The sequence below is a fragment of the Aulonocara stuartgranti genome (genome assembly GCF_965226115.1).
Source record: "Aulonocara stuartgranti genome assembly, chromosome: 15".
NCBI lineage: Eukaryota > Metazoa > Chordata > Actinopteri > Cichliformes > Cichlidae > Aulonocara > Aulonocara stuartgranti.
The window spans coordinates 36,886,798-36,901,654 of NC_138951.1; the positions used below are offsets into that span (position 1 = coordinate 36,886,798).

The 14,857-nt window shown below is 40.2% G+C and overlaps 1 protein-coding gene across 4 annotated transcripts in view; it reads left to right on the forward strand.

The window, feature by feature from the left end:
* Positions 1-14,857, forward strand: part of ptprsa (protein tyrosine phosphatase receptor type Sa) — a 232,587-nt gene that overhangs the window by 102,453 nt on the left and 115,277 nt on the right. For all 4 annotated transcript variants that reach the window (XM_082507103.1, XM_082507102.1, XM_082507105.1 and 1 more), the window contains one exon: positions 3,624-3,847. In XM_082507103.1, the coding sequence (XP_082363229.1) occupies positions 3,754-3,847 (94 nt within the window). In that variant the 5' untranslated portion in view covers positions 3,624-3,753. The remainder of the gene's footprint in view (positions 1-3,623; positions 3,848-14,857) is intronic.

Genomic DNA, 14,857 nt, shown 5'->3' on the forward strand with positions numbered 1-14,857 from the left:
ATCTTGTATTGAAGTTGTGACTCTCGTGGTCTCCATATGCTTACATACCTGTAACTTTATTTTTTTTAAGGATTCATTTCTGCTTTTTGTTTATTTTTTTTTACTTTTTGCAGTGCAGTGTGGTTATGTGCGTGTGTGCATATGCGCACTTTTTATATTAACTTGTCATACTCTCATTTCATGCTTATGGCGTGGATTCCCATCTTCCCTTCCCCTCAGTGCCTTTCTCAATCTTAGTAATCAAATGCATTAGTATCAATATTGCATGGGGAAACGAGCCGAATTTAAAGCTTGACCATGTCAAAGTGAGAGTCCCTAATAGCCAGTGACTGCCACCACTCAGTGGAAACTGTGCTGCCATTTTGGCTGTAATTACTGAAGCTTGGCTCTGGGTTAATATCTCGAGTGATGGGCAGTTTTCACATGGGATAAAAGTTCTAGCTTCAAAATATATTCATTGCCCATCAGTGGGAATAGCCCAAAGTAATGAATAGACTTTGTCTCTGTATGGGTTTTAATCAAAAAGTGTGCAGCACTTTTTAATTTAGTTTACTTCAAAGGGGATTTTCACTGATACATGATACATGTGTGTCAGACAGTCTTGTGATATTCTACTCTCTGTTTGTGTCTTATCTACTTGCAAATACTTAGATACAATAGATTCCTTATTCAGTCGCTTTTTACATCTAGATTCACAGATCAACACATTTTAGAAATAAAAATTAGAATTAACATAAACAGTAACTACACTGGAGCACGCTAACTAACATTTGCTGTGTTACCTTCAGATTGTGAGTAAAGTTACAGATATTTGCCAGCTTGGAGTTAATGGCCGTGGTAAACATCAGTACAGGTGTATTTTGTGTGATTACCTGAGTGGTCTCTTGCACATTGACCACACTCCCATCTACAGGGCATGGGTGGTCACTCTTTGATGAGTATTAAAATGGTGTGAATTTTATGCTTTTTAGTCCCTACTCATATGAACACCTATGGGAGATATGAAGGAAATACCTTTTTCCTATCGCCCTGTTAGTTTACTAAGACATGCTAAAGTTCATTTCTGGTGGTGCATGCTAGCCCAAATATTTTACTTTGACTTTTTTATCCCCTCTTTTTAGTCAACTTTCATCTTTCCATGCACACTTGTCTGTGTAATCTCTGTCTTCCATTTACTAAAACGAAGGCAGAATGAAGCACTATACCCAGCGTCCATGGTTAATCTCCAGCACCCATATGGTTTTAGGCTATGTTTGGTGAGGCTGTTCAACAACAATAGCTGATGTAGTTGTGTTGTGAAGTTTATATGGCAACCAGAGGTGATGATAGTAAGCCATGTCCTAAGGGGAGACCCATAAATCACAAGTTAGGCATGTTGTGAACAGAGAGTTATTCCCTACAGATACACGAGATTCTCTCTGTCAACCCCAGTGTTTAAAGTCAGAACAATAAAGCCATCATTCATAACTTCTAGACTGTTTTTTACTCCCCCTCTATTCTCTCTGTTTATGTGTATTTTACTCGGTTCTTACCAATGACATCACTGGCCCTCCTGGCAAAGAAGAAGAAAAAAAAGCGAGGACACATGTTGGTCGTGTGCGTGTAGTATTGTGTTGAAAGATGAGCTGAGCTTCTGAAAAACACCCACTCTTTCTTGGTATGGTGTCGCCACAAAAGGCCTATTGTTAATCGCGCCTTTTGTGTTTTTGTAAGTGTGCCTGCGCCATGTTTTTCTTACATATTTTCCACATTCTTGCTCATTACATATAGGGAGGACTGGGGGGTTTAGAGGTGAATAGATTTTGTGTTATATATGGATTTGGCTCTATGTGTTTGGGGCTTAATTTTCAGTGCGCCTGCAGCAGCATGTGTCTGCTATGTGAGCCTGGTCCAGGAGTTGTGAAGGGTGGGGCACTCTTAAATGCCTGCTGTCTGGGGTGCTCGGTTACACTGCAATTAGCCCTGGTTTTCTGCCTCTCACAAGGCCACAGTCAAAAAATGGAGCCCAGCAAAACAGCTGCATTATATTAACCTTTTTAACTCTCCTGAGAATTTAACTGTTTGACATAAATCGCAAACCTGTAGGTAGGGTTGTCTAATTTCATTTTAATCTGTTTAAGTTATTTATTTTAGTTTTTACTTATTCGTTTTATTTCATTGAATTAAGGTAATGGAAGCTTTTGTATCTCAGTCTTCTACTCCCAATAAAAGGTCACCAAGATAACTGAGACATGATACAATGAGGTTAAGTGATGAAGTGTAGTACGCGTTGAAATGATGCATCCCTGAACTTCCATGATGGCTTGTGTGCCAATGTGCTTTTGACCCTGAATCCATCTGAATGTTTTTTTTTTTAAGTATATTCGTTCCCTTATTTGGCCTCTGTAGTTGAATAATACCTCTTTCATTAAAACCTGAGCTGTGAAGCAGGTAAAAATGCTTTTTTCAGGGACATTTAGAAAATTATTGTTCAAATATATCAAAGATCAACGTGTTGCCAAAAAACAAAACAAAAACAGTGATAAATTGTACGTCGTCTACACAATTAGTTCAGTTGTACCCTTGTTAACCACCTACAGTGCAAGGTAGTTAATCTCCCTTCTAGTAAATCGCTGCCACCCCTTGTGTCACCTCAGCTAAGCAGAATCCCTGGAGCTTGGGGGAGTTCACCGTCTTGCACAAGGACACCAAAGCAGGGCAGATGCTGGCTGACACTTTGTCCTCTGATCTGGGTCCTCTGAGAGCGCACGGTTTTGGGTTTTCATGTTCACAGCTTGATTGCTGAGACAGACAGAGCTTTGCGTTTAAGCGTCCTTGAGCATGACACTGAATATCTCTCTGTAAGTGGTAAAAGTATGTCAGCACATATTCATCACATTCATGTCGTGATTGCTCCTAGTTCTGTCTTTGTGTGTCTCTTTATGCATATCTTGTTAATTAAAGAGTATGTATTACCACTTGGTGGTGTCTGTGCGCAGCACCAGCCATATCAATGAGAAGAGGAGTGCCTGTGTGGGTGGGAGTGTAGTGGGTGTCATCCTGGGTTCCTTGGTCTCTCTGTGCAGCTTGGGGGATTAATGGCAATTTGAGTAAAACAAAGAGACGATGCCTGGGATATCGTCAGGTGCCTGTATAATTACAAGGCGGTGAGATAAGCAAATAACGACAAGATCAGGCGATTAGGAGGCGAAGAAGAAAGAAAGCAGCGGCAGCCCTGCCCTGCTAATTGAGGGATGTGAGAAAACAGTGGTTGTGAGATCGGAATGTTAAAGGTTTGGGGATGTGGCGCCTTTACTCCCAGCTGTGCCACTGATAACCTGTTACCTTCTTCCATTTATGCGTTACCGCCAATGAGGGATTGTAGAAAATGCAGCAGACTGTCGTGACCTGTGTTCTTTTGCTGTGGGCAAAACCACCATTGTGGAACTGGAGGTTTTATATGGAATTGTTGCAACAGTGAAATTGTTATGACACTTTAGTTTCATAGAATATAAATGCTAAGAAGTATGATGATTAATGTACTGTGACAAAATCTGATTGTTACAAAGTAATATAGGTAACAAGTGTTTTTGGGTTCATCACTTTTATTTATTCATATTTATTTCCTATTCTGTGTTTTGCAGAGCGTCAAGCTGTCCTGCTTGAAGACCCCACACGTCCTCGTGCAGTTGGGGCCTCGGCTCTCCGGCCAGGTCAAAGGTCACTCCGACCCTACCCTCCCCCTCCCCCTCCCCCTTCCCTACCAGAGCCAAGATGGCCACCAGTGGTGCCCTGCCCATCTCCTTGCAAGTCCTGCTGCCTGTGATCACTCTGCTGCTATCACTGCTGCTCACCGGCTCCAACGCCAGTAAGTACCAAGATCTTCTCAATTTTGGTGCCTTTAACAGGTTCATCACTCATATCTGCAAACTTATTAAAAAGTGGAGTAATCACAAAAAAGGGGGGAGAGAGGGACATTATATAAGCTTTGGTGAACCTTTTTTCTTTACTTTGAGCACTTCCAAGATGCTTTTGTTGCATTTTGCGACTGCACATTTGTATTTAAAGATTGCATGCTAATGACTGTTTACATCTTATCTAGGTGGGACTGCTTTAGAGTAGCCAGAGGAAAGAAAAAGCTTATTTGTAAAACCAAAGCCATATTCATTTAGCTGTAGCGGTAATCCTTTGGCCTGTGTTTTTGTGTCTATGCAAACGTGGACTAGGCAGTAAATTCCACTACTGGAATTACAGGGCACTTGTATGTTTACATCACTGGAGCCACGTGTAAAACACGGCTTATACAGACAGAGGTGTTGTTTAAGTGATACATGGACTTCTCCTTGTATATAGCCACATTAACCAATTCTAAAATTCATGTGCACACTCATGGATACACCAGGGTTAACTTGGGGTTCAGTGTCATGCCCAAGGATAGTTCTACGTGCAGACTGGAAGAGGCAGGGATCAAACCGCTGACTTTATAAACAACCTACCCAATATCCACCAGAAAGTATGATGTTAGATAGCATTGTCATGATAGAATAACTTGGCTAAGATGCTTCCTGTTTGGATAGGCTGTAAGTCATTGTGTGGGTATTCGATATTTGGATAATGTTCTGACAATGCACTTATTTTCATATAAAAAGATTAATATCACATAATAATTGCCTAATTTAGGCATTGTATTTGTCTGTATGCAGTGTCCTCCATAGTTAGTAACAGAGTACATAGCGAGATTTCTATGAGCTAAATGTTTGTGTATTAGCCCTGGAATATGTCAGTGATAAGTCCTTAAAATGGGAAGTAACAGATTAGACACGTTATTTCACAGTCATTGCTGACTTTTGTTGTCTACCTTGAACAATTTAAGAGGGATATTGTATTTTCCACTCTGTTTGCTCCGCATTTTCTTTTATCTCCAATTTGACATTCAATGAATTTGTTTTTAGTGGTTCATGATGACACGATTGCTTGATTTTCCTCATGTTCCAACAGAGGCGAACCTTTGATTGCACAGTGGTTTGACTGTCTGGTAACATAATTGGAGTGTCTTTCAGCTCAGCTGGCAAAAAATATCTAAAACTGCACTCCGACAGATGTCAAACAGATGTCTTTGTTCTCACTGACAGTGAGGCCACAGACGAATGCGGAGCGAAAGTAAACGTCTTAGAGCCCCTGAACTTAATATGTGGCTCATTAGAATGTTCTTGTCTTCTGTCCACTCGCCGACTGTTTATTACGACTGCGTTTCTCCCTCGCGCAGCCTCTGTTTGCTCGCCCTGGTTTAAATAACAATCAGTGCAATCTGCTTCATCTTTGATGGAGATTAGCCCCCCGTACCCCACTGCCATCACCCACCCTCTCACTGTCTCAAAACAGTAGGGCTCTCTGCCCATCTTTGTCGATGCCGTCTGTAGATGAGATTGCTGTTTTTTGTCAGACTTCCTCGCCCTGTCCTGTTGTTTCACTCACAAGCTTGTACTTTTGTTGTTGTTGTTGTTCTCCCTTTTTGGGGGTAAAAAAGACACACACAGTCACACACAGGCACATATATGCATGCTGTCCTACTCCTTTTTCTCATCTCTTTTGGGGGCCGCACTATTATGCTTGGAAATATATGCACAAAAGCACAGGCTACCTTCCTCTCCTCCCTTTGAATGGCTTTCACCCCCACATTCATGGCCAGACACACACAGCCCAGTAGTGCAGTTGTCCAATTATTTTCACTCCCACTTGCTGGACTGAAAGGATGCCACCGTTTTGCAGAAAAGCCCAACTGAAAGCATGATGTCATCCCCACCTCTCACGTCCCTCCCCTCTCTCTTTGCGTCTCTCTCTCTCTCTGTCTCTCTCTCTCTCCATCTCCCCTTGCCCTCCATTCCTTTTATTTACACTCATAAATCACGGTGAGAAGGAGACATTTTTAATCAAAAGAGAAAGAAATATGGCTCAATAAATCCTGCCACCCCAACCATAATAATGCTTGGCTTGTGTGAATGTCTATATTTGCATACATTTATGTTCAGGTACACAAATGTAAATGTCTGTGTGTGTGTGCAAAGTTTGAAATATGCTTATGCGTAGAGTTACACCTGAGCCTTTTCACAGGTAGCTGTAAGATAATGATAAACTATAGAAGTATAACATTTGTATTAGGCCAGTATCATCCAACAACAATACTTTTGCTTACATGTGATTTTCTTTCTTTTTAATTTGTTTGAGCTCTTGGGTATTTTTTTAGTTCATTTAATCAAGCCAATTAATTCTCAGACACTGATGATACAAAGACCACACCAGTAACAAAAGAAATGTAGTTAACGATTGAGTAATTTTTCATATCTTTATAGAATGCTTTAAAGTCACGATTAAAGGTAGAAAAGCATCCAGCACAAAGAATATAAAGCTTTAACTATATCAGACAGTTCTGGTTAAAAGGGCAGGCTGTTTTCCTTTAGAAAGAGTCTCTGTTGATACCCAAAATAGAGGCCTACTTTACCGATATAAGGGTTTAAAAAAACGAACAACACTGTCAGCGTATTGGACTCTTTAGAAGCATGAATGACATGATTAAAAGGAGACATAATGGGGTCATTGTTTATTAACTTGCTGAAATTGATTGTCACAAATAATTTATATACATACACATTACTTGTGAGTTGGGCTCTAATGAGAAGTGTTTACAATTTTGTAAACCTCTGGTTGGCTCTGTAGTGCAGTGGGTTACAGATTCAGCTAACAAGCAAAGGGATCCTGGTTCAGTACCTGGAGGACATACAGATCCCTTTGGAGCCACGTCAGGAAGAGTATCCGGTGTTCAAAAAGGGGGGGGAAATGGCTAAATCAAACATGCTACCTGGGTACCCCTATATAAATAAAAAAAAATTCATGTTTAAACTTCAGCTGTAGAAGTGATGCCATATTATATTTTTTGTGACTATGTCTTTATCAATTGTATTGATATTGCAATACAATTGCAGGTGTGAAAACATTGTTTTGTCACATCTTCAGATAGAATTCATGAGGATTTTTTTCTCCTTTCGTTTGGAGAAATAAGTTTTGTTTTTGTTACTTCCTGTTGAGAAGCACACTGTTTTACGCTCAAGTTCAAAGTTTGAATTCTTTTATTTTGTTCTTTTGTATATAGAAACCCCAAACTTTTTCTTACTCTCTGCTAATATTTTTTTAACAGGTAAACCAGAGTATTTGTCATCTTTTTTTTAAGGCATTTCACCACCTCCTCACTTTTTCCTCCTCCTTTCTCTTTGCCTGTTAAGAGTTCTCAAATGTTGCTTTCTTGGCAAAGGACTTCTAATAGTAATTGGCCAGAACTCTCAGTGATGGGGTGAGGGTGTTCAATTATTTATATTCCTTTGAAGCTGCCAATTGAAAAAGAAAAGAAAATGAAGCCCCTTAGTGGAGAACATTTTCTTGTTCCTGTTTCCAATATCTTCACCTCTTGGTTTCTCGCTTCTTGTTTCTCTCAGTTTTTCTTTTTCTTTCTGCCTGCTTCAACTCCCTCCTTATCTTTTTCCAGTCAAATTGTGTTTGAGGCTCTCGATTTAGTTCTGTCAGTTCAACTTTATGTACACCCTGCTGTTGCATGCTGGGTCCTTGTGTTTACTCTATGCACTTTTTTCCCGCTCTCAAATGAGAAGAAAACAAGTTAATTTTTAATTGAGTTACAGACTTGAATCTACTGCTTCAAGAAGCCTGCTGCTGCGGAGTAGAGGTTGAAATCTCCGAGCTGTACATTTACAAGTAGTAGACAGAAATGCTCCGACCCACTCACCTGCATCTTGTTTTCTAATCTTAATGTTTTAAGTACACATTTAATCTGGATTTCTACACCTGTCATGTCATATATTCATGTGTTGTTCCTCAGTGACAAGAGTGCAAAGAATTAAACAAAAAAGAAAAAATGCACTGCTAATGCTGTAATGCTTAATTTAAGTTAATTGTGAGAATATTGCACTGTTCTGTTTATATGGACTCGTGTCTGCTGCAGAAATGGTCCCAAAAGAATCTCCAAATAAGAAATATCTATTTAAAACACTTATTTCTAAGATTGCAAAGGTGGGTGTTTTTCTTTGTATGTGACTTTAAACACAGAGAAAGATGCAGTAAGCATTTGCTGTTTTGTTTTCATTGAAATGCTAGACCCTGTTCCCCGCTCCATTTTCTTTCTCCTCTTTTGTGTTTTGTCTTTTGTTTTGATCAGACCTATAACACCTTTGGCAATTTGAGGTGTCTTCTTCATTTAATGAGCCAACAAGTGTCAATTGCCTCAAGTGAGTCTCTAAATGACACAAAATTGTTCTCAATTCGCCTCATCCGTGTGCGCTCTGTGGCCATTTTGAAATCAGGCACATACTTAAGCTTAATTTCCGTCCTCTCTCTGAGGAATCACACCTACTTATTTCCAATGGGCTGAAGGATACTTAGTGACTTTAGCTTTTTACTTTAGCCTTCAACAATGGTTTCAGTGGGACCAATTTGCATTTTACAAGTGTGCCATTCTTTTAAGAAATGCAGCTTCCCTGTGACAGCAGTGCGGTCAGGCTGTTTTTCACCTCTGGATACCAACACACATTTATTATCTTTTAAACCCTGGGTTCCCACATCCTGAGCAATGCCCCGTGGACTTTTAAGAAGTGAAGTGGTCAACAAGTAAAGTTAAACAATATGGCACACATTCAGTAGTTTGCATGCAAGCACATCACTTTTAGATGCCTCGTGCCCTGTTGGCTGTAAATGTATTAGTTTATTAAATAAGTGACAGAAATTCCCCAGAGGCAACGTCATGTGTCCTTAGTTTGTTTTTTTTTCTAAAAGGAAGAATTTGAGATATAATTTTCACTGTCTGTTCAATCAAGGCAACCGCCCCAACACAGAAATTCAATAAGCCTTTCTTCTGTCGCCTTCTGCCTAGGAATCGAGTACAACCCAAACATATGCAGCTGACTTTAGACTATATACATACATATATAACTTCTTTTTCAAACCCACATCCAGGCAGAACACGTTTCTCCACCAGAAACACTATTATAAGATAAGTATACTTCTCAAAAGCACCTTGGCAACTGATGAAGGAGAATTATATGCATAATACATCATTATATACTCAATACACACTTTAAGTAAATAATGGATGCAGAAGATTTTCACAATTTAGCTAACATTTTATCATTTATGACTGGAAAGAGAGAAAAAAGGGAAACAAGGAATAAATGAAGAAGTTAAAATAACCCATGTCATGCACCGACACTGTGGCTGGAGATGAAAATGTTGTCTAATAACAGTTAACTTACAGTTTTCTAACTACAAGCAGCAGACACTTTTTCTGTCTTGTTTTCTGTTTTCTTGTCTGGGTCAAGTTTTTTGCCTTGGCCCGCTGGGCTTGCTTGGCAGTGATTGTGTGCGAAAACCTCTAGACAAGACAAAGCAAAGCGGTTTTCAAGTAAAGGCTTGGTTTCCATGGTGATGGCCCCTGCCCAGGCAGCCTGTGAGAATCGGTCCTGATTGATGGGGCTTGGTTGTTTAAGCCTGGGTGGGGGGTTGCATGTGTGGGTCTATCCACTCGTTCAATTGAATGTGCATTTGGCTAAAAGGTCTATCTGCCTACCTGTTTTTCTTTTCTATCCCTCCATCCTTACACATGTGTTGATAAGGTTCAAGGCTTTTGATCAGGTCCAGGATTGCTAGCTTTATAGATTTATGATGCATATAGTTACACCGTACAAGTTACAAAGTGACACAAATGTAGGTAATTTAATGTGTGATGTTTTACGAAAACAAAAGGGATGAAACAGTTTTGCAGAGAAGCTTTTCTATTTATATGTGTGTGAATCAAGTGCTTTCAGTTCTTTTACAGCGCTGACCTTTTGCTTCCTCCTAAAAGCTTAAATTCAGTCATTGTTTTCAACAGCTCTAGACAACATGACTAAAAGGGAGGTTTCAATCAACAAGCTGTATTTAGAAAAAGTAAAACTCACAAGGCTGAGGAACCTGTGTAAGGATTAATAAAGGTTGCTTCCAGTTGCCCTTGTCTCAGGTCACTCACTTAGTCCGTCAGCTTCCACTCCCTTTTACTCACCCTGTGGCTGCTGTGGCTAAGTCACGCAAGTCTGCGATGCCTTGAATTCTCTTAGCCCCCGTCTGCACCTGGAAACATCCCACACTGAAGCGAGACCAGCAGTTGACCTAGTAAGATGGGGTTTTTTAGGCCTTACAAAAATCAAAGTTAATGTTGAGATGAGGAATTTCCACCCTGAAGTATATTGACTGCACCCTGTAGATCATGTGTCTGCTGTTTGGGTAACACAGAAATTAAGTTTAATCTTAGTTTAGCGTCACTAAATTGACTTGTTTAAATTTGTGACACACTGTGGTTTCTATTTTCTCGCATGCACTGTGTAAGCAGAACAAAGTAGACTTAAGATTATCCCTGCCAGACAGGCTTTTAGAGTGTCTGCTTAGATAAAAGGGCCGTGAGTGGGATATGCATTAAGTTGCATATATGCACTTTTAAGTCATTATGAGTAAATTGGCATTTAAAAAAGAAGAGGAAGAAGAAGAGAAAAAAGCAAAATTAATGTTATACTAATCTGCATCTCCATCCTGACCACCCTATTCTCAGGATCCTGCAGCAGCCTGGAGTAAGTGAAATTGATTTGCTGGTTGTAATACCTCTCATAGTACCAAATGTACTTTTTAGACATTGCTGGTAAATGTCCCGTGTGCTGTGAAAGATACCTATTTGTAGCAAGATGGATAACAAGTGCCCTTTACCAATTCTCTGCAAATCACTGAATGGTTGTGCATCATTTTGTCTCCCACTTTGCTAATTCAGAGGATAATGGCTCCTATTTATGACCCGAGAAGCTTTTCTCCATCAATTACCGTATTAGTCATAAAGCCAGTCCCCTCCCTCCTCTCACACCCCTCCTCCCCCACCAAACGACAACAGTAAAGTACTGTAAATGGAGCCGTCTCATATTCACATTCCCACCTCCCACTCTCTGCCACTTTATAATCACAGTGCTGGTGTATTCTGTGTTATCGGGTCCAACAGAGGTAGCGGCCAGTAGCAGGTGGTTGCTGTATTAGCTAAACAAGCGTCTGTGTGCACAGTGTGAGTTTTTCCTCCTTCTTCTATTCACTCTTGTTTGCGTGGATCTGTTCTATTCTCGGGGCCTTGTGAAGATAGCTGGGCCCCTATTGCTGGTTATTTTAGCTTAGGCCACGTCCCCCTGCCAGGCAGATAAAGACAGGTTCTGTGTGCTTATCTAGGCAAGGCTGTACCTCAGTCTGTCTGTGGGAAGCTTAGTGAATAGAGGGAGACTTTAGTAGAAGGGACAAATGGCCACTGTGGGTGCAGTGTCCTTTCAATGTCATCTCTGGTAACATAACGAACAACAGTACGTGGAGACTGACATGCGAGTTGCATATATTTTCAGAAAAGGTGGCACTAGTGGGAATATAACCTGCCTACTAGTTCAAAGAGAACCTTCTAAATGTTTTGCCTTCATGAAAATGAACTGAAAGCTATTTTTACCCACTGGACCAAAGGAAGCCTGGAGGATTTGGTGCTAAATGTAGCCTTAATGAGCAAGAAGGTGCCAGAGACTTGCAGTTTTTGTACTTGCATTTGATATAATTTGATACTGGTGTCAGTGCATATCGTCATCACATGGGCCATTCAATGCAGGAAACACTGTGAACAATTTTATCTGTTGATATAGGACCCTCTGTGCCATTATTCATTATTGCAAAGCACTTTAAATCCAGGCTCCGTTCAACCTTTCTTACCCTGCAATTACTGGTGTTGGCAAAGTTCAAATTGAACTTGGAGTCAGTGGTAACTGGCAGCAAAAGCCCAGAGGATCACAGCTGGGAAAAACAGAACAAAAGGTTAATTATGCTCATCAGAGTTCACACAATCACACACGGCATACCTGCAGTAACTGCACCTTTATAGACATTCAACAGCCAGTGCCAGTCAAACATATGCAGACAGGTACACAGAAACACCTCAGCAGAATACGTTTGCCCACCATTCATTTTATTCCTTTAATGTCTTAAACACACTTTTTTAGTGTTTTTATTGAAAACAAGAACTACATTCAGTTAAACTGGGAGTCCATCTAAATGAATTGTGCAGACAACTTTACCTAATCCGAATTGACTGGAAGTTAATTAAAGCTACTGACTTCCAAGAACATTAAACTCACTTTGTGAGATGACTAAAGTCTAAAAATATGCCCTTAAAAATACAAGGAAGGAGAGCAGAGCTAGAGTTAAAACTTTTGCCAGTCCTTATGTGACAAAACTTTCAGGCAGTGCGATATAATTATGTGCAATTTTATGCCTTGCAGTAATCTCTGTAGAGGTTGAATTTGAGATGCATGTCTCTGTGAACAGTGACGCCCAGGGATTAACCTATGACAGCAGTGACATCTGTAGGCCGTAGACTGATGTCCTCATCGTGAGAGAGATATTGTGTCTTACATTTTCACAACTACCTTTCCATTTTCTAGCACTAGCATTAGCTTTTGTCGAGCTGTGAGTGCCGCCTTACAGCTGAGCTGGTGGCCGTGATAGACGTTCTTAGCTGCGTTTTACATTTTTATTTCGTCCCCAGGCAATGGATGTCTTCTATTCAGAAGAATCTAGGACGGCTTTCAGAAAATGTACAAAACCCTGGTCACCCTTCCTTTCGTCGTTATTGAATGTCGCTTTAGATGAGAGTTAATGTAAATCTAGGTCTTAGAAATCAGACTTATTGTTAGTGGCGTGATCAGTGAATACTGTCGTAAATGCCTCGCTGATAAGGGGTACATGGACACCAGACGCCAAGGAGTTTAAGATGTTGCAGCACGTACAGCAGATATTACTGTTTCCAAAAGGTATTAACTGGCCGTTTGATCTTATGCATTTAAAAGAAAAAGAAAAATGCAAATAACCAAAAAAACAAACAAAAAAAAAGCAATAGGTACTGAAAGTTATAAAAGCTTTAGAAATATGCAGCACTCTCTCTTCACAGCCTCTCCTCGATTCTCTGGACCTCCCGTCACCTTCTCTACTCTTCTCTTCCAGTGTTCTCTTTACCACTGACCTCTCCACCTCCTGCTACACTTGTCCTTCCGTCCTTCCCAGCGGTCACACTCTTTTTCGTTCTCCTCTCAGCTCCCCAGCTGTCTCGCTTTATTTAAACCTTGCTGAGATAATATTGAAAACTATTTAGTTCTGAAAATTCTGCACGTTTCACGAGTTCAACTCAGACGCACATGCAAACAATCGCATTTATTGTACATTTCTCACATCCTATGAAGCGAGACAGGGAGAGGTGGAGAAGGCGACTGGGTGGAAATGTCAAATGGTCCAGGGGAAAAACTAATCAAAGAATGCTGTCCTTCAGCAGAACCACCGCCACAGGCTTGATCTGTGTAAATCCCTCTTCTGTCTCAACAGAGAGCGCATTGTAAGGGGGAGGTCAAATGCAGAGGAGCTGTGTTGTGTAAAGCTGTGTTGTGCAGTTTCAGAATGGAAATTGAAAGTGTAAAATGCCAAAAGGGGTCATAGTATGCAACGCACAAATAAAGCAGGCCTGGTCCTTGATGACGATGAAAGGATGCCGTACCTATATTGTACCACAACCTTTAACCGTAGATATAGGAAGTATACTCTAGTGAAATAAACAACAGAGTGTTATTTGTTTTGTTTTCTTTTGTAAATTCATTGTTTTTATCGTGCATGTTATATGGTTTCTGTGAGCTGGAGAACATTGTTTGACAAATTTAAATTTCTTTATGTTTAAATCCTAAATTAGTTCATTAAGTAACATCAGGTTTGTATTCAGAAGGAACTGGTTTGTAACATACATACTCTGCATGTATCATAAACATAGAATAAGCTTCTGAAGTTAGTAATGTTATTGTAATAATATTTATTTAGTTCAGTGTGGACAATATCCATCTCTCACAGACTGCAGGAAGAGATTTTGTTATATATGAAAACAAAATTTACTATCAAATTAGCGCTTTAAAATCTCACAGTCTTGCAATACCATTTACACTTTAAAAAAATACAATGTTCAGCAGGCTAAAGTTAGTATGTGTGTGTTGCTGTGATATTTGCATCAGAAACATTTGGATTGTGTAGTGCCTCTTCTCGCCCTTCTTCTTTTCCTTCCCCTTGTCTAACGCTATTCCCCCTTACCTCATTCTCCAATTGCGTATATCTCTTTACCAGATAATGAATGCAGGAACTCTCCTTCATATGTGTTTAGCAGTGCCTGGAGACTGGTGTTGGCCCATGGTCCCTTAATTATTAATTTGACGTTATGCGCTGGCCGTTTGATCATCCCCACATATCTGTATGATTCCATTTTAACGAGTTCCCCAGGAGTCTGTTTTCTCTCTGTTTCTCTCTTTCTATCAGACTTGTTGTCTTGAACTTGCTGCAACCCAAGCAGGAGGGGAAAATTCCAGCTCCAAAAGCACCAAAATTACAAACTTTTGACGGGCAAAAGCATCAATTTTCCCGGGCAGATCAATTTTTAGTATGTTTTAGTGCAAGTGAGAATTGAACTGCTGCAGTGGCTTAGTCAGTGCTATACTTTGTCCAGCAGGAAAAGTCATGTTAAGCACTTGGAAAAAAAATAGCGTCAAATTAAAACAAAAACTCATTTTTACTGTCTCATCTTCTTAATTGCCTTCGCTAATGTATTCCCAGCAACGCCGGTAGTATGCTAGGCTGTACTCTATTGCTCTGTGGGTAATCATTTTAAGCTAATAATCGTCTACGCCTTAGCAAAGACTCTACATATAAATTCACACCACAATGCTCTCTACCCAGCCCAGCAGAACTCTGAAGT